General features: G+C 32.1%; 1 protein-coding gene across 6 annotated transcripts in view; it reads left to right on the top strand.

Annotated features, from left to right (window-relative positions):
- LOC126748276 (protein qui-1) overlaps window positions 1-21,257 on the top strand; it is a 174,913-nt gene that overhangs the window by 55,080 nt on the left and 98,576 nt on the right. For 4 of the 6 annotated variants that reach the window (XM_050457390.1, XM_050457389.1, XM_050457388.1 and 1 more), the window contains 4 exons: window positions 10-229; window positions 5,287-5,489; window positions 7,856-8,010; window positions 11,709-11,857. In XM_050457390.1, coding sequence (XP_050313347.1) covers window positions 124-229; window positions 5,287-5,489; window positions 7,856-8,010; window positions 11,709-11,857 — 613 coding nt within the window. In that variant the 5' untranslated portion in view covers window positions 10-123. The remainder of the gene's footprint in view (window positions 1-9; window positions 230-5,286; window positions 5,490-7,855; window positions 8,011-11,708; window positions 11,858-21,257) is intronic. The other 2 variants (XM_050457392.1, XM_050457393.1) reach the window with 2 other exon arrangements.

The raw sequence follows: 21,257 nt of genomic DNA on the forward strand, positions 1-21,257 counted from the left end.
TTTTTCCAGGTTGCAGAAAGATTATTTACGATATCATTGAGATATTTTTGTAATTACATCGAGACCTTGAAGAGACAATCTTTAGAGTAAATTATATAGTTTGTTATATTTACCAGAGAAACAATGAAGAATAACGATGAGACTATTTTGGAAATTTTGCAAGGCCATAAAACTGCTAAATGGCCAAGTGCTCGGGTGGTTAAGATATTTATTGCCAGCACAAAAGAAGGTAAGACCCAAAAATAGTTCATTATCAAAATGAAAATTTAATAATTAGCGAATTCATTGTAAATCAGTTGAAAACACTGATTGTTGTTGCCCTGGCGAAATTTAATATAGGTCGAAGTTAAATTAGGGAATTCGTTCTGCGTAAACATAGTTATTTCTGGTAATCATATTCATTTAGGTTTTGCCTTTCATCAAATCTAAAATTATGTAACATTATTTCAATATTTGCGTACATACCTGTGAATATTTAATATAATTATCAAGTTTTGATATATCGATAATAAATTAATTATAAAGATAATGCGTTTGTAAAGTAGTGAGTCAGATGATGATGAGTTATCTTATTGAAATGCATCCCTTTGGCACAAGATGGGCATTTTATTTTTCCTTATTAATCATTCACTCCACTTCCAAAATTGAATTCTTTAATAAAAAAAACTAATCACCCAAATCGTTTCACAGTTGGATAAAAACAAAGCGTAACGTGTAAAGGACATCAATTCAAACATTGCTACTAAGCACCTTACAGAATAATGAAATCAAGCTCATGCAAAATTGATTTTGTGTTTTAATATTTGCATTTGGCCGTGCGTGATGCGTAATAACCCTATTGCAAGGATTTAAAACTATAAAAGTATTAAACTGTTATTTGCTGGCAACAGAGTTATAAAAGCATTAAAAACAGTTGAAAGTTAAATAAATTTGTCGGCAAGAGTGGACGAGATCGGGTAAATAAATTTCAGATGTGATTGACTACAACGCTTTCATTAATGAGTATACACTAGAATAATATTTATTCACTGCTGCTCTTAATAGAGCTGTTAATGTCACTTCGGTCTATGCTCGTAAATTTCGTAGCCACGATATTCGTCTGCGTCCTGCTGCTCTTCGATTTTTCCTGAATCTATTTTTTAATCTCAATTTTTCCCTGTAGGAAAGCTAAAGAAGGTGGAAAGTATCTGTTTCCAATTTTCTGCATTGTTAGGTATTCTAGTTATCCATTGGGATTCTGAGCGATAAATGAGGCTTCGGTAATGGTCAACGGTTCTGCCCCATATAGTCCAGAGTACATAACATTTAAAAATTTTTATTCTAATATGGATGTTGAGGGATAGGTTGCATAGTATGTTACACATCTTGTTAAATATACCTCTTAGGTTGCCGATGACGTTTTCACTGAAAATTAATATGTGCGTCTTCTTAAAGTTTATCTTCATACCATATCTGTTGCATACAGTCTCTACATAGTCTATAAGTTCTCTGAAGTCCTTCAGCAGTATGATCAGCATACCTTAAGTTATTTATTATTTCTCATATTCTATGTTGTCGAGTGCCTCTTTAAATAGATGTTCTGAATACACGTTAAATCGAATCGATGATTTTCTTCCTAATGATAATTTAACTATGAAAACATGAGGAAAAACGGGTTTTCTGGTGTTTACGAATTTATCTTGGTTAGTATTGAATATTGACATTTCTAGTTGACAGTCTTAAACGTCAAATATTTACTTACTTCTCTAACAATCGTAAGTCACTTTCAAGCACGTGAGAGTATCTGAAAATCTATTCCAGGCATTTGAGGCACTTTGCCTGCCTGTAAGATACCTCCAAGTCTTCTTAAGTTGCTTCCTGGCACTTGAAAGTCTCTGAGAGTCTATTCCAGATATTCAAGGCACTTAGACAGCCTGTAAGAAACTTGTAAGTCTCTTTAAGTCTCTTCCTGGCACTTGAGAGTATTTAAGAGTCTATTTCAAGCATTTGACGCACTTCGACTGCCTGTAAGAGACTTCTAAGTCTTCTTATATTTCTTCCTGGCACTTGAGAGTATCTGACAATCTAGTGCAGGCATTTGAGGCACTTTGGCTGCCTGTAAGGGACTTCTAAGTCTTTCAAGCACGTGAGAGTATCTGAGAATTTATTTCAGGCATTTGCGGCACTTTGGCTACATATAAGAGACTTCTAAGTCTTCTCAAGTCTCTTTCTGACGCTTAAGAATATCTGAAAATCTATTCCAGGCATTTAAGGCACTTCAACTGTCTGTAAAAGACTTCTAAGTCTTCCTAAGTATCTTCCTAGCGCTTGAGAATATCTGAGAGTCTATTCCAGGCATTTGAGGCACTTCGAGTGCCTGTAAGAGACTTCTAAGTCTTCTTAAGTCTCTTTCTCGCACTTGAGAGTATCTGAAAATCTAGTCTAGGCACTTTGGCTGTCTGTAAGAGACTTCTAAGTCTTCTTGAGCCTCTTCCTGGTACTTGAGAGTATCTGAGAGTCTGTTCCAAGCATTTGAGGCACTTCGACTGCCTGTAAGAGACTTTTAAGTCTTCCTAAGTATCTTCCTGGCACTTGAGAAAATCAAAGAGTCTATTCCAGGCATTTGAGGCACTTCGACTGCCTGTAAAATACTTCTAAGTCTTCTTTAGTCTCTTTCTGGCACTTCAAAGTATCCGAAAATCTAGTCCAGGCGTTTAAGGCACTTTGGCTGTCTGTAAGAGACTTTTATGTCTTCTTGAGCCTCTTCCTGGTTCTTGAGAGTATCTGAGAGTGCGTTCCAAGCATTTGAGGCACTTCGACTGCCTGTAAGAAACTTCTAAATCTTTTTAAGTGTCTTTCTCGCCCTTGAGAGTATCTGAAAATCTAGTCCAGGCATTTAAGGCTCTTTGGCTGTCTGTAAGAGACTTCTAAGTCTTCTTGAGCCTCTTCCTGGTACTTGAGAGTATCTGAGAGTCTGTTCCAAGCATTTGAGGCACTTCAACTGCCTGTAAGAGACTTCTAGTCTTCGTAAGTATCTTTCTGGCACTTGAGAAAATCTAAGAGTCTATTCCAGGCATTTGAGGCACTTCGACTGCCTGTAAAATACTTCTTAGTCTTCTTTAGTCTCTTTCTGGCACTTCAAAGTATCCGAAAATCTAGTCCAGGCATTTAAGGCACTTTGGCTGTCTGTAAGAGACTTTTATGTCTTCTTGAGCCTCTTCCTGGTTCTTGAGAGTATCTGAGAGTGCGTTCCAAGCATTTGAGGCACTTCGACTGCCTGTAAGAAACTTCTAAATCTTTTTAAGTGTCTTTCTCGCCCTTGAGAGTATCTGAAAATCTAGTCCAGGCATTTAAGGCTCTTTGGCTGTCTGTAAGAGACTTCTAAGTCTTCTTGAGCCTCTTCCTGGTACTTGAGAGTATCTGAGAGTCTGTTCCAAGCATTTGAGGCACTTCAACTGCCTGTAAGAGACTTCTAGTCTTCGTAAGTATCTTTCTGGCACTTGAGAAAATCTAAGAGTCTATTCCAGGCATTTGAGGCACTTCGACTGCCTGTAAAATACTTCTTAGTCTTCTTTAGTCTCTTTCTGGCACTTCAAAGTATCCGAAAATCTAATCCAGGCATTTGAGGCCCTTTGGCTACCTCTAGGAGACTTCTAAGTCTTCTTAAGGGTCTTTCAAGGACTTGAGTTGTTTTCTTTAGTAATTATTGTGAGGTCTAATGGGTAAGTTGGGTAAAAAAAACCTTAAAGAATCTTTAATTTATTAACAATTTTTCACAAATGTATTTTAATAAATGCTAAAATATGTGTTCTAGTAAAATTAATTTAACAAGCTGCATATAAAATTTAAATATCTGTGCGCTTTAGTTTTCAGCTTATGGCCATATTATGAAATTTAAAAAAAATTACTTTTTAACAATTTTTCACCGATTTTTAATATTTCGAAAAATGCTAAAATAGGTGTTTAATCAAATTAATTAGAGAATCTGTATACGAATTTTCAAGGGTCTGTGTCATCTGATTGTGATGTTATGGACTTTTATGAACAAAAAAAAATCCTGATGAGAAACTTAATTTTTAAAATTTTTTTCACCATTTGTAAATATTTTGAAAAATTCTAAAATAGGTATCCAGTAAAATCAGTTAAATAATCTGCATACAAACCTTTAACCATCTGTGTCATTTAGTTTTTAAATTTTGGCCATTTTGTGAAATAAAAAAAATTAATCGCTATAAAAACATAATTATTAAACACAAAATTTTTAAATATTTAACAATTTTTTAGAAACTATTAATAATTAAAAAAAAATCTGAAAGAGGTGTTCAATGAAATCAATTATAGAATGATAGGTGTTAGGTAGGATTTTGTTAGGATCACGTAGAATTAAATTAAGTTATATGAAGTGGAAGTTTGGTGTGATTTTTAGTAATTATTAATTTGTTTTAATTTATATTATATATTTTAGACAATCACAAAGAATTAACTCACCTAAAAATTAAAATATCATATAAAAATAGGAAAAAAATATACAAGTAACCAAATAAAATGAATAAAATGTAATCCACACCAAGCCAAGAAACGTTTTTAATTAGTTTCATTTAAATAAGTTGCATCAAAAAAAAGAACGGTCAATTGTCAACGTTCAAAATATTACAAGAAAAATAGTTTTACCTTATATTATTTATTTTATATACTTAATTGATATTGCATAGTTGCTGAACTGATTGTAAGAACTTAATGATTTCCTATGTACGGACATGGGAAATGTGAATTTTAATTAAAGTTGCTAAACGCTATATTTTTCACCCCTTCGAACATCTCATATCATGTTCGAACCATCCATAAAATCAAATAACTTTTCGGCCTTTATCGCTGTTACTTATGCCATCGACCACATATAAATAAAATGTTCCACGAAAAAGCTCAATTCTTCTCAGACGTTAAAAGAACTCACATCTAAAACATACATTGAAATACTGCTGCAGTAAAAGTTAAATACGTGCAAAATTCTCGTAAGCATTTCGAAATCCATCACATCCGATTTTTATTGTCGGCGAAGTTCCACTGTGATTGCGGACCCGGCAAAGAAAGAGATTTAGTGGCTAAGTTTCACAAAAAAAAAACGTAAAGTGGAATCTTTTATCCCCGAGAAGTCCTATTTTCGGTTCTACAAGCTAAGCGAAGTAGCTTTTATATTTGCTACGTAATCTTTCTTTAGATGAATTGCTAATTTTAATTGTTATAAATTTATTAACAAAAGTATAAAAGAAGGAACGCCTGAAAATCAGTATTCTTATATTTTCTCAGATTTTAAAAACGAACGAAGAATATTATTAGAAAATGTCGGCCCTGAATTGCACTCAGTATTTGAAGATCACAAAATAGAGATAGAATTGGTTGATATGCTATATGGTTCAGACGAAAAGGAGCAGTACGATCCTTGGATATTTCAAGACCATTTACACGAAATCAGACATTGCCATAAGGTATCCAGAGGATGTTTTTTCCTGGTAAGTTATATTTATCTTAGTAACCTATATTTATCTGTCAAAATAAAAAAAAATCTCTTTAATGAACTTTAAAATGAAACAATTTCCTACCGAATAGTGAAGTTCGAATTACGGAGGGGGATATAACGCTCGATCTCAAATAAGGAGGGATTATTGCCGACGCTCCAGGTCTAAATTTGAAGTAGAAACTTTTCCTGAAAATCCCGTACTAGCTACAACAAAAAAGGGGTTTTAACTGTACTAATTTTGGAAAAACTTTATGGGGCTTACAGTCAGAGAATAACCAATACTTTCGTATATAAATATTAGATCTTATTTAAAACTTTTCTATCTAAACTATATTGAAATTTTATTTACCTAATTACCTATGACAACTATCTTCACGTCAGTTTATCTCTTTTTCATTTCATTCATCTATTGCCAACAGTGTTTTTTTCTGCAATAATAATTAATTTTTTTAAATTATTAATGACATCATTATCCTATCTAGTCTATTATTTGAGATTCGATGGTATTCATAACTCCACTTCTTTTTCTCACCTCTGCATTCCCTAGCTCTCAGAGAGAGATCCAACATAGCGCCTTCCAAGCTTCTCTGTGTCACTCTTATTTTGTTTGCCTTTTACGATGGGAAGAAAGTGATATTTTTCTTGTATAATCAGACCAATTAAAGCCAAAAAACACAATTTTCAGACAAACTAGACGTTATTAATAAAATGAAACAATCATATAGAAATTAGAGGAAATAGTTGAATTCTCATTTATATATCCCTATCCGAGTCTGAGAATTAGAAGAGGATGGAAATTAAGAGATATTTTGCGTGTATAATCAGATTAGTTAAGCTTGAAAAAGACCATTTTCAGACGATCCAGATATTAGTAGTATAATGAAACAATGATATAAAATGCTAAAATCCCGTTCATTCCGATTCCGAAAATTCATATCCGAAAAACGAAAAACGCAAACTTTGGAGGCTGATATCTCGGCTTCTATGGGCATTATCGAGAAAATTCTAATGGTTTTGTCTTAGTTTCGTCTTTCTAATTACAACGAGACCATCCGCAATACCGCAATATACAGATCGAGATATCGTATTTTTAGGTTCCATTTTTGGGCTCAAAAAAGAGGTCAAAAATGACTTTCTCCGAATTTTCAAAGTGCTCTCATTCCCTTAGTTCTGCTCGAATCCCGTTATAATTCAGTGTTTTATTAGATTTTTTTATTTTTATTTTTGTTATTTCTTGTTATATAGTATAGCCTATTATAAAAACGCTATTGAGAGCTTATGTTTTGAAATGTTTTCTAAATGGTTCATTTTTGAATATTTCAAAAATCGTGGGTTATGAAGCACGAATAAAAATCGCAAAAAAATCTGTTTTTTAATGATATTTCTTTATTGGAATCAGAGAAAATAACTTCGTATCTAGTGCTTCATTATTATGATATTTATTATAGCTGCAGAAGTTTCAAAAAATTGTGAAAAAATTACAAGGTGCTCAATCATTTTGATTTGCAATGAACACAACTATAGCCACCGACCGTTACATTGGCACACTTTAAGTGGACTACTCAGTCAGAATTGCATTATTTTTAAGTGTGCGATCTTTGCAGGTGATACAAAATTCTTTTGCTTTTGAGTTAAATCTCGATTTCATTGGAGCAAGTTATGTGCCACGACTACGCTTCGCTGTTGATGACTTTCCTGCTTTTTCCATTTTCTTTTATTTGTTCTTGGAATCTTTGGTTCGCTTCATATTTTCTGAATGTGGCATCGATAATACACCTGATATGCTAGCTTTTCCAAAAGCAGTTATCACTTCTTCAACCATTATGACGCATCGATCATCACCTTCATCTTTTATTGCCTCTTTTTCGCCACTCAGCTTAGCAGCAACAAAATCTTCAGCAGTGAAAAATCAGAACTATATTCCCGTGACCTAAAATCCACAATATCGTAAAAGTCCAACAAATAGTGCAATTTTATTCAATTTTGCATATTGTTTCCTGTTTCGGAGGAAAAACATTGAAGAATTTTTAAATTCGATGAAAAAAATACTTGGAATTGCATTTGCATCAAAAATAATGCATAATACGCATATAAAATACGATTTTAAGCTTACTTCTGTGATATTTGTTGTACTTCCCACTTGATGTGCTTCATTTCTACCCAGTGATTAAAATTTGACAGTCATCATTGATCATTTTATGTACTTACCTTTTTGTTCAAAATGTTTATAAAAATGCCAGAACTATTAATTGTAGAGCCCTGAAGATAAATTAAATATCCCTTAAAACGTTGTTAAGGAACAAATAATTTTCTTCAGTAGTCTACAGTACCTAACTTTATTAATTATTTTTGTTCTAGAGTTTGGTTGGAGATAAATACGGACCTTTAATCGCACCGAGTAAACTCGACAGTGAAACATACAATTCACTAATAAACTTGACGAGTAATAATGAATTACTCGAAAAACTCTATAAAAAAGAGAAAGACGAATATGTATTAATACAGGATATTAGGTACGTAGAAAATGATTTATTCATTTATTGTGAGGATTATATAACAAAACAATTTTTCGCCGACTATATGAGGGTTTAATTTAAATAAACGATCCGCTTTGTCTCGTTTAAACACGGAGCAGCACCTAACGAAGTTTCTCATTGTTTTGCCAAAGAACGACCCTTTGTTTTCGAAATTAAAGATGAATCCGGACAAAACCGAAAATATGGATATCCCGTACCGAAATGCCTGATAGCGTTAATTAATTATGCACATTTCTGTTTTTAACATTTTTTATCAGTAATATTTAATAACTTCAAAGTACAATTTCTTGTTCTTAATTTTAATCTGGAAAAGGGTAAATTATACCATTGTCTTTCTCCGAACGAGGAGTCCAAAATCTGTTGCCTTTGGAGGATGACCCTTAGACCCTAATTAAGAAGGATCTTGAAGGTTACATGCGAAACTCCTATTAAAACAGATATTATAAGATAAAAAAATGGCAGTAGCGTTCATTTAGGGCTAGAAAACAGTTTTATTATTATTTTTGTTTCACGAATTATAGAAAGCAATGACGCTGTTAACTATTTGTCTTTTGCTAAGACTGGAAAGAATTAATAAAAATTTTGTTGTGAGCAGATGTATTTAATAACAGAATAAGTGGTCCAAAAAATTGACATGAGAAAATTTACGACGTTGAATTTTTTTTTAAAGATAAGGTACACACGATGAAAAACTTCCACAAGACCCACCATAAGGGATTTTAATGAAATTATGGTTTTCATAAGTAGGGAGTTAAACTTCATAAAAGGAATACAATTTTAAGCTGATTTCAATAGTAATAGAGAAATAAGAAGAGGCGATGGAAAAGTTAATATTATTCCTATTTTTAGACAAGATCAACTATTTTATATCGGACTGAAATTTCTTTTGAGTTTTTGTCAGTCATTGAATCAAACATAATTCCTGTACATGTACCAATCTTTTTTATTATCAGTTTTATTACTTTCGTGTTGTTACGTTGATTGTTATAACAGTCGAAAACAACGGTTCAAACCAAAATGGTTTCGTAAATAATTAATAAAACAATAAAAAATAACATCATATTTAACATCTCGACTCTATTCGACACGATCCAAAGGAAATCCGCCATCAGTAATATATGTATATGAAGAGGAGTTAATTCTAGAGATACTGGTTAAAAAGAATCATTAAGAGTGATTTTTTGGTCTTGCATATTTCCATTCCATCAAAAAGATCCATTGGATATGGCGCTCATACTGGAGAAATTTTTGTAGTTGATTTTTAACATTTTTTGTTATACGGGGAAATAGCAACAGTGGATTTAAGGCGATTTTCGTATCATAAACTTTAACAAAAGAAGTTACACTTAATAGAGGAAGGACCGTGTGCATATGTTTAAACTTTATGGAAGCTACCCCGATTTTATAAGCATTATGACAATTTATCGTATCATCATCATTAATTCTACTCGAAATGAACAAAATGTGATTAAATTCAGGGAATGGATCATGAGAAGAAAACCAATCCAGTACTTTTTTCACGTTGTCATTGTCTACACGTGCCTTTTGTGTATCTACATCTTGATCCGTTGTACTTAAATGGACGTTACATAATTTCTATATACTTTCATTAACAGTATTCATAGCATATACAAACCATACACTCATTTAGCCAAAACGCTTTTTTGTGTACTTTTCTCACGTACAACGCCACCTTCTGCTTTCATGGATTTCATCAATGATTGTTCGATGATCAAGTCGCTCCAAGTTCCACAATATGAGTTATTAAATCCACAAATAGTGAAAAAATGTGAACTTGTAAAATGCATTTTCTTTCATAGTCAGATGTTACTTAGGCAAATCCTGTAAGTATAAATGCATTGATTTTGCATCGAGGAAGTGTTCTAAAACGATTATTATTTTAGCACGCCAAATTACATAAAAAAATGCAAATTTTTGGAAATTGATAAAGAAATAAGATCAGGTAAAACCGACCATTAGTTAAAAATTAAATATTTTCAGATAGGATCATTTATCTTAGACCCAACGATCATGGAGAGTCTTGAACGAAATGAAGTTTTTGTTAATTTGTCCAGTCCAATACCTGGCATGCAAGACCTGGTTTGTGGGTCTTCAACTTAAATAATTTATTATAATACATTCTTATGGAACAAGTAGCTAAATATGCCAAACATGAAGCCAAAAAAATTAACATTTAGCCAATAAACTATGTAATAAATATTTTTTAATCAAATGATGTAAGAAGCAGTAGTGAAATGACATGTCACTGAATATAATATTTACTAAGTTAATTGTACTAATTTACCGATAGTGAAGGATATTAAGAAATCTCTAGTTTTTCTACGGAAACTAAATGAAGATGAAGTTCTGGTAATGTTAAAAGATAGAGAATATATTAGTTGCTGATTAGCTATAACGACGAGTCCCAACCAAACCTGCAGAATGGAAGTCAGAAAGAGTGTTAAATTTCCGGCAAATGAGTTTGTCTGATCTTTAAGGACCAAACACAAAATATTGTAACGATATCGTAAACATCAAAAAATTGCAAAACAACTGAATACCCGTCATTCCATAATGACACAAGTGGTACACCGCACGACATCTCGAAGGTCAAGCGAGAATCTTCCGGAACAGCGTTTTGCCGAGTATAGAAGGAGCCGCATCGCCGCTCGATATCAGTTCAGTGAAATAAAGTTTGGAATATTGGCGCAAAATTTAAATAGTTGTAAATAAATACAGTAAAAATAATTATCTCCAGTAGTCGTAAGTGAGCATGTTTTCATGTAATTGGTATATTTGTCTTTTAGCAAGCAAACCGGACTGAACGCCATAACTAAACCTCAGTTAATACATATAAACAGCAATTCAAATGGGATAATACTAATAAGTCATTTGGATATACTGAGGCTAGTTGGTGTATCAAATGCTTCTCTTAGCATATAAAATAATCTGAGTTTACGAACACTTTTCTATATAACTTATAATACATGACTCGAGTATACTAGATCTAAGTATGTATAAAAAATTTACTTATTTACCAAATAAAACTAATTGAGTTTTGTTTTCATTAAACTTGAGTTACGGAACCATTATTGGAGGATTTGCAAATCAGTGTGTATGACAAAGAGATATTATTTGGATTGCAACAGTAATAGATTTATGTCATCCGTAAATTGATGGCTATTAAAATATTGTAGAAGTTGCGAAAAGTCTGCTGCATCTATATGAAATAGAAGAGGACCTAGCACCCTGCCCTGGGGGACAGCATAATTAACTTAACCCTTCATAGTTTAAGCCATTGTATACATAGTTTGTTTTCAATTAATAAATTAACTTTTTAGCAATATCTCTAATATTATAAAATCCAAAAGAATAAATTAAGATTATCTGATCTCAGATCCAAATATAACAAATGATTATAATGAAATAGCGAATTTCGTATTTAGCCACCTAAATTATATGGTAAAACAATAATTTTATATTAATTTAAGTAGTACCAGAGGAAAATCGATTCAAATTATGTATCTCAATTTAAATCCAGTAGCTCAAGGAAAAATAAAATATTAGGATTGACCTACAAATAGGAAAAAGAAATTAAAATGAAAAAAAAAATTAGTTCTATCAGGCGACAGCAGTTTCTTTGCTCTTATTTACCATATATTTTTTTATTTTAGTGAATATAAATTTCAAGACTGGAAATCCCAAAGCGCCGATATTTTAGCATTATTGTACAGCTACAAAGACCAAATGCCAGACACTTCCAGGAAAAAATTGAATCAGCTTTTGTGCTCAGTAGTAGAGCAGCAACAGACTTATGCTTTAGGTAAGAAAATATTTTCCAAGTAAATCTCCTTTACAAAAGAATGTCAGGCAGTGAAACCCTAATTTAAAAAAATATATATACGTATGTGCTATTATAAGCATGTAAAATCTCATTCTCCTATACAATACCCTCGTCTCAGTTTGCAACTTTTTTTTAACTTTAAAAGCCACGACAGAATTTCCAAGTCGCTACTTAAAACATACTTGGAACCTTAAAGTTTCCAGTAAAGCCAAGAGTAAATTTATGCAATATGAAATAACGATGGCGACACGAGAACCTCTAAGGTGAATTTTCCAAGGGGTGGCTGCAGTTATTCAAGAACTTTTGAAATTTAATATTAAACGAGCTTAATACCATTTTATATTTATTTATATAACTTAAAAATAACGCCGCCGGGGTTTCCTTTGTGACGCAAAGGGCAGTTCATGGCGTTTAGCTTCTAAATGGAAATTCAAAGCAATAGCATTAGCGCTAATCAGCGTATAGTAATTTGATTCAAAGTCCGTTTAATCTTGGGAGTGTTGCAAAAGAGCCGCAGGACTTTGGTCAGTTTAACTAAAACTCACTCTGTTCATATGCTGAATTGATTTATAAATCGCGACAAGACCAAATTGCCTTTGAAAGTTTTAATTGATAATTTATACAGATTTCTTATTACTGAATGTCAGTCGGCAACGGCGCTCGTAATATACAGTGTGGTGACTTTGGAATAAATTCAGTTAAAACTAATCAAATTTTATCTAGCAAAATTCCTGAGACCCGTCGATTTTTGTTTATTTTTTTTTACATTTCAAGATAGTTTTTGTATTTTTTCACCTACAGGGGGAGGTCCAAATTAACCCAAACTTTTTTTTTTCAAATAGAAAGCCACTTTTTTTAAACTCTCATTGAAAAGAGCCCTTTTTCCTGATTAAATTGCCCTATTTACTTTCGTGATTATCTAAAGGAGAAATACGAAAAAAAAAAATAAAAACCATTAAATTATTAAAAGTTGCGTTTAATGTATAAGATGCTCAAAATGAGCACCATTTACTTGTTGGCAAAGCCCAAGACGATAATAAAATTCGTTTCTGACATTTTCTAACACTTCTGGAGATATTTGTCGGATTTCTTGCCTAATACGTTCTTTGAGTTCGTCTAGGTTTCCTGGTTTGCTCATATAAATTTGACTTTTCAAATGTCCCCACAAAAAAAAATCAAGTGGGGTGAGATCGGGAGAACGTGCCGGCCACTCGATTGCACCCCTTCTACTAATCCATCTGTTTGGAAAATTGTCGTCTAAATACTGGCGTACATTACGGGCATAATGTGGGGGAGCACCATCTTGTTGCATCCAGATTCTTTCATCATACAAATCTGGATCGAACTGACTCGGATATAAGGCACGTAAGACTGAAACTAGTTCATGTTCAAGAAATTCTAGGTATCTTTCCCCAGTTAAAGTATCATTGAAGAATATGGGCCCTATAACTTGCCTGCCAATTATGCCAGCCCAAACATTAGTTTTCTGGGGATATTGTGTATTAGTTTTCCTTACCCAGTGTGGGTTCTCGTCAGACCAGTAGCGACAGTTCTGCTTATTAACATGGCCATTTAGGGTGAATGTAGCCTCATCAGAAAAAAGGATCCACTCCGAAGATATGCGATTTTCGTCAATGGCGTTCATCATTAATTCACAGAACTGAACTCTGCGATCTGGATCGTCTTCCAATAACTCTTGAACAGGTTGCATTTTATAAGGTCGTGTGTTTGTACTTTTTAACATTTTTAGCACAGATTTATGATGAATAGAGTTTTCACGAGCTACTCTTCTGGCTACAGTTATCGGATTTTCTTCCATCGCTAACAATACATTTAATTGGGTGTTTTCATCGATTTTAGAAGACCTTTGTCTTGAAAAATCCCTCACGTGCCCAACTTCTCGAAATCTGCTTTCGATTTTACTAACCGTACCTTGGTTAATAGGTGGCAAATCTGGATATTTTTGCCTGAATAGGTGGATAACCTCTAGCTGAGTACGACTTCTGTCCCCATAACCAATCATCATTAAGATTTCAATCTTGTGGGATTCGGATAAATAAGGCATTTTTTCAATATAAGTTAATTTATTTAACAACTGGTTGAAATTCACTTTAACAGTGACACTACAACAATGTCAGGAAATGTCTCGATACCAATAAAATAAACACGCCAAAAATTTACCAGCACAAAATATTTCGAGACTTTTAATAATTTAATGGTTTTAATTTTTTTTTCGTATTTCTCCTTTAGATAATCAGAAAAGTAAATAGGGCAATTTAATCAGGAAAAAGGACTCTTTTCAATGAGAGTTTAAAAAAAGGGGCTTTCCATTTGAAAAAAAAAGTTTGGGTTAATTTGGACCCCCCCCCTGTAGGTGAAAAAATACAAAAACTATCTTGAAATGTAAAAAAAAAAATAAACAAAAATCGACGGGTCTCAGGAATTTTGCAAGATAAAATTTGATTAGTTTCAACTGAATTTATTCCAGTTAAAGTCACCACACTGTATGTTACGAATCAATATGAATATTCATGACTAGAATTTCTAGGTTACAATTAGAATCCAGTTCTAGGTTACATTCAGAATTTCTAGATTAATTGCGTAAAATCTTTGCAAAATTAATTTTTAAGTCAGCAGAAAATCCATTCTCTCTATTACAGAAGAGGGACATAACATATGCCGCTTAATTGGCTGAAATAACGAGGTAGAATCCGGAACTAATCAATAGTTTACCTCATATTTACGGACCCAAAAATTAATGCCTCCATTTAACCAACTGTGAGGTGACGTTTTTTGAGTAGGATTAATTGCATGGGGAAATTGTGTGGCGCTGAGCTTATTTCGTAAATGACGCGTCTTTTTTTTTAGCCTAGAATTACCAAACCCTAGTGCCGCTTTGAGTTCCCACGCAAAAATACAGTGCATAAATTCTGTAAAATTATCATATTTTATTCATTTTCTTTATCAACTTTAGAACATTTTAAAATTAATGAGAAATGTAAAATAATTTTTATTGCAAACATCACTTATCGATCTTTATTCTTTTACCTAGACCTTCATTAGGTTGCGTTATCGCTCTGTTACTTTCACACTTAAAATGTGTAATTTATATTTATAGAGGTGGTTCTCCAGAGACTGCATCGATGTAGGAAAATAACAAGAAGAGAATGTTGAAAATACACACAACCAAAATATTTTGATCGTTTTGGCATGGTCAGTAATTACATCGGAAGTAGATGTCAACTTCGTTAAATTAAATAGAAGACCCGATATAATATTGTATTTGTACATTCTTATTGTATATCTCTCTCTCTGATTTTTCGAGTTTAGGCGTCTCCCACATGATTCCATGTTTGTCTATTCTGGGCTATCTAATACCATATCTATCAGGTATATCTAGTATATCTTTCAGGCTTATTTTCACTAATGTTATTTCAATGTTCATTTTATGAATTGTTTTCTTGTTCATCACTCAAGTTTCTGCACTATATATTACTCACGTTATTCTCCCACACACATTGTAGATTTTTTATTTTAGTTTTAGGGGTATATTTTTGTCTAGAACATGTTTTATGCCCATCGTAATTTGACTCATCCTAGGTATATGTATGAATCTAATAGTTTTTCTATTGATTATCCCATATATAGTTAGTGTGTTGGTCTGTACTTTTGTTGGTCATGATTTTTTTTTCCGGTTTTTTTTTATTGATTGTCCAATATATAGTTTGTGTTTGTTGGTTCGTACTTTCGTTGATCATGTATTTTGTTTTTGTTATATTCATTTATAGGCCTACTTTTTCTACTTCTATCTTTAGGTCTTTTATCATTTCTTGCAGTTTCTTCTCGTTTTGAACAAATAATAAAATGTCATCTACAAATTTTAAGTTATTAAGCTATTCAATCACTAAGGTAAAGAGCTTTAGTGATATAATATCTCCTTGGCGTACTTCTCTGTTGCTATTCGCTTTATCAGTTGTATCGTGTAATTTTACTATTAAAATAGCTGCGTCTTTGATTTATTCGTGCTCTTCTCAATGATCTCCAGTAGTCTATACACACCATCCAGAGGGGTACTTGTATTTGTGTGTTTTTCTATTAATATTAGTATGTTTTTCTCTTGTATGCTTGCTATTTATTGTGCTAAAGGGTTATCTAAACCCTGTTTGCTTTTTAGTTAGATATAATTGACACTTGTGTTCGATTCTGTTTGTCAGAATTCTTGCGAATAATTTATATATTTGCCTTATACTAATGGGCCGATACTTCTCGAGGTCGACAGGGTCTCCTTTCTCGTATATTAAAATAACAATTGCGTTCTTTTATTCTTGCGGTACTACTTCATTTAACTGACATTGTTCAAAAAGCTCCCGTAGTTCTTCTTTAGTTTTTGTCCTATCTTCCCCCGGTGCTTTGATATTTTTCGTCCGACCTCGTTACTACTCTATAGGTCCTAATAAAAGAGAGTGCAATTTGTAATAATTTAATTTTTTGTCCATTTTTCTATAAAAGTTCAAATTAAACAATATATTTTTGACATCATATTTGAAAAGAAGATAAAATATGCATAAATATTGGAAAACTAAAGTTCTAAAGTTATAGCGAATTAAAGCTTTTTTTTTACGCACCAAGTCAAAACTTAAGTACCGCCATTTAGCGTTCGGCCTTAGAATTTAAAACGTATATAAAACATCAATACTAAGCCATTTAATAAAATAATATAAAAAAATTACATAGTTAAATGGGAACCTAAAAAGCTAAAACAAAATTATTTATTTTAACTTCATGAGAGGATTTAAATATATAGAGTGCTAGATGCGGGTGCTTGAGCACTTTAAGACCCAACGATTTTCCGAAAAATTGTGTGATTAATAGAAAGGATATATAGAGCATTTTGCAACAAAAAAAATTGTGGATGAACCACATTTTGAACTATAACTAATAAATCAAACAAAATTCTTACTAAATGACGTCATTTTCAAAACATTGCTATGCGAAAACTCTCCGATATGTCAATTTTTTACAAGCATCTTCGGCAGACTTGCCATACCTGACAAAAGTCCATAAAGTTTAAGTCAGAGTCGGCAATTATTAACAAAGCTAATGATAAATGCTGGTCTTCATTTCTTTTAAGTGAATTTCCTATTGCTCTAATATAAAAATAACTACTAATAATAAATAGCTACTAATATAAAAATATTGACATTATTAGGTACTCTAGTTTAACATGCACTAGCTGATTTTATATATATTTTTTTTAATAATTAAAAATGGAAATGATCCCTTATTTAATATGTAACGTTTAGGACTGTTAGGGGTGGGATGTGTTCAATCCAACCCATCCCAACCCTACCAAACGAACCTATTCATGACAATTGTCAAGGAATAAGGGTTCATAATTTAGATCGATATAAAAGTGATTAGCCATTAGCCAGCGATAATACCATATTATATTTCCAATATTTGTGTTCATCAGTAAATAGCAGCATAGGAACATCGTCATCTATATGCAAGATAAAATTTCGTTTTCTTTGGTAAAAAATGGCTCATCCAAAAATTTTTTTATTTTAGTATAATAGATTTAAGGTAAGCTTCCTAAACAAACCAAAAAAGATCGAGACGTTTTTACAACCTACAACCACTAAGACAGATTTACACAGACAAATTTGCTGTCAATCACAAAATTAGACATATAAAAGTTAACCTAAAATAAATAAATAAATAATAAATAAAATAAATAGTAAGATGGCTATTTCAACAAAATAAAGTAAAAAATTGGTTGGATGCGCATGAATTAATTAAGCCTAAATGTAAAAAAAAAACAAATTACATTGCATTTTTTCTCACGAGGGCAATCAGGCCAAAATGTTATTTAATTGACAATGTTAATCAAATAAAGGAAACGTCCGAAACAAAATATCTATGTGTATATGTTGTTCAATATCTTAAATAGCATATTCATACTGAATATTTAGCTAAAACACTTGAAAAACTAATATATAAATTCTAAATAAGAGCATTTTTATATTTAAACAAACTTGTTATTAATTTAATAATTAGTTTACTAACAGAATCCAGTTTAAGCTATGGAAGTTTAGTATGGGGAGTTCTATATAATAATGTTTTTCAGAAGCTTAATGTTGTTCATAAATCTATTTTATATTTAAGCATTATATAAAAAATCAAAACTTCTTCCTACTACATCCGCTATTTACAGTAGAAACAACCAACATACGAACATTACTGTTGCATCCGCTTTTGCTTTTCAAGCTTCTTGGTTCTGAGTGGCATGCAGGAACTCCTGTATTTTCTTGAACTCAGAATACAGGAGTATTACTAAAGGTTTCATCTTTCTTCTCCTCGGTCCATCTACTTTCCCTAACCTAACCTAAGGTTCTTTGGAACAGATAACTAAAGTATTTCAGATATGATTTACTGATTTTAGATGAAAGACAGTTTCTGGTTTTTAATTCATCGATAATAGAAGCGTTGATGCGGAGTCAATTTTTCTTCTATCGGATATTTTAAGCGTCCGTGTTTAGATGTATTGGTTGCAATGGGAAATATGAGGCTCCAGATGAGTTTTAGTTTTGTTTTCCTAGTAACTACGTAGTCTTTTTATATCTTTGTAAGTTTTGAGACTAAGCATCTACCAATTGCTTGTCTTTTTGTGGCTTGTTAGTAATGAGTGAGCCAAAATAGATAAAATATGTGAGATCCTCATAGCCTACTGAGTTATAGTCGTTTATTTGGTTGGTTCTATCAATAACCATAATTTTTGTTTTATTTTTATTTATATTGAGGCCATATTTTTTTGCTTATTGCTTCAAGTTTATTTTAGATTGCTTTTAGTTTATCTTGTGAGATAGCTATAATAGCAGTGTCATCATTTTTCTGCCATCTATTGACATATTATCATCCTAGCCCTCCAGAACTTCTCTCATAATCTGCTCGCTGTATTCAGGATGTTTTCAAAGTTGGGCAATTTATTTTAACACTTTGTAGAACTCGTCAAAAGAAGTTAATATAACAAACATCATTTATATAAAAGTTAAATAATAAGAGAGTTACTGCAGTTTCTTGACAATTATTTTCGAAAATCTTTACTAAGTTCAATGATTACCGTTTTTACATAAATTGTTCAAAATTGTCTCCATCTGTTCTATTAACACACAATCTTGCTCAGCGAATCCATGACTCTTTACAAGCTTCCAGAATAAAATCCTGGCATCCACGAATTAAATCACAAGAATGTTCAATGCATTCTTAAAGTTCTTTCGGAGTATTTACTGCTCCATCATGATACATCAACTCTTTCAAATAGCCATACAGAAAAAAATCGCTGAGCATTAAATCTGGGGAGCGAGGAGGCCAAAAAATGTCTCTATTGCGCGCTATCCATCTATTCGGAACCTCATTATTTAAATGTTTAAGAACTTCTCGTCTAAATGTGGTGGAGCCATCATGTAGGAGGCACATATTTTGTCTCACATTTAGAGGAACGTTTAATAATTATGGCAGATTATGTCGAAGAAAATCTAAATAAATTTCATTGATCAGTCGAGACATTTAAAGAAAATCAAGGTTGAAACTTTTCTTTTTACAGCATGCGGATTTTCTACCATCCAAACATAATTATTGTGGAAATTTTGCACTCATCATTTTTGCCGAACTGTTCTAAGCCACGGGTAAAATACAACTCTTTTAATACTGTACTCGTGAATAATGATAATATTGTTCCTGTAATAATTTCTTTCACACTATGAGAAGCGTATGGGGTTTGGATAATCGTTAGGCGTAACATTCACAAAGGGTTTTCGGAGAGCAATCAACAAATTTATGATATATGAACGCCTGTAGAGTTTTTTTGATGTTCATATATTCTATTCTAACTAGATAATTATATGACTTTTTCAGTATGATGTCAAATTTTAATTGCTATTTTTGTTTATTTGTTATGAAAAGGACCCTTCTACCGATGCATGCAAAATTGCTTCTTTATCTTAAAATCCAGCTATCAAAATATCCAGTAAAACTTTTTTTTCCTAATTATTAAAACGATAATGAAGTCACAAAGAAGCATATACAAAGACCTTCTCCGACCCAAGTAGAATACGGTTTAATTGGGCAAATTATCCAGCATCCTATTTGGATGTTCCTTATTCATTATGGAATATGTTCGGGAGTTTCGTTAACGTTTGTTCTAAATCCAGACTCCGTCAAGAGGCCTGTTTGAGTTTGAAGATCCTTGAGGCCACACCGACGTTACCGATTTTGGCTTATTTATTTTGCGTTTATTATTTTAAGGGATCCTGCATATACGTTAATTTAATTTGGGGGTTACGTTTGTTTGTTATCCCAGTAAATATGTTTTTATAGCAGTATTATATGGGTAATTGATTGATGCTGAAGTAAGAAATTTACCAATCTAATAATAAAAAAAAACATTTTAGGTAAATAACTTACTCAATTCATTTAGATTTGACAAGAAGCTTAGATATAGTCCTCTATTCACAATTGTTGTGTAAACTTGAAAATATAGGAATAAAGGGATTGTGAAAGCGTTCTTAAAGGCCCAAAGAATTCAGTGGATCGAATGGAATATGTCAAAATGGGTGATGCTTTTAGCGAGGGGAAAAAATGCTTATAAAAGTTCCCCAGGGAACAGTCCTTGTGCCTCTTTTATTTATCGTTTATATCAACATACTTTCCTCAATTAATATAAATGGAATAATAAAAATTGGCTTGCCTATTTTTCGCTTGAATGCCTTTGGTTCCTAAAGATTATTAATGTCAATCTTAAACAATGAGTGGTGCGAAATTTTCATAAAAAACTACTTAAGGTTAATTAAGAATTTTGAAAGGCATATTTTAATGGAGTTGTAGGAAAATATTGATTATCACCGAAGTCACCTTATTAAATACGCTTTCTTTTGTTCTACCTTCTCCTCTCTTCCAATACTTTTTAATTGGAGCACAGTTACCGTTACAAAATTTCATTTAAAAGAAAATTTGCTGGGTGAATATCAGTATATTAGCTTGTTAAAATTATTCAAAACTATTGTTATTACAAATTCTATGGCAATTACTTCCTCAAATCAGAGTGTACAACAGTTTTAATATTAAAAGTTTTTACTTTAAACTAGGGTTAAATTTAATTTGTGCCTAATTAAATTTGAGTTTTAATGGAAATTTTTAACCGTGTTTCATATAAAAGTATTTAAAGCAAGTTCCTTAGAGCCTATGAAACTGTGACTTTTTAAATATAATAGTGATTTCAATAGTGAAGAAAATATTTTTACATGCTTAAAAAATACTGAAAAATATTAAGTCAAAAGTGCGAAGAATACGAACATACCTCTAATTTATCAAGAGCTGGAAC

Source organism: Anthonomus grandis, chromosome 22 (genome assembly GCF_022605725.1).
Source record: "Anthonomus grandis grandis chromosome 22, icAntGran1.3, whole genome shotgun sequence".
NCBI classification, from domain to species: domain Eukaryota; kingdom Metazoa; phylum Arthropoda; class Insecta; order Coleoptera; family Curculionidae; genus Anthonomus; species Anthonomus grandis.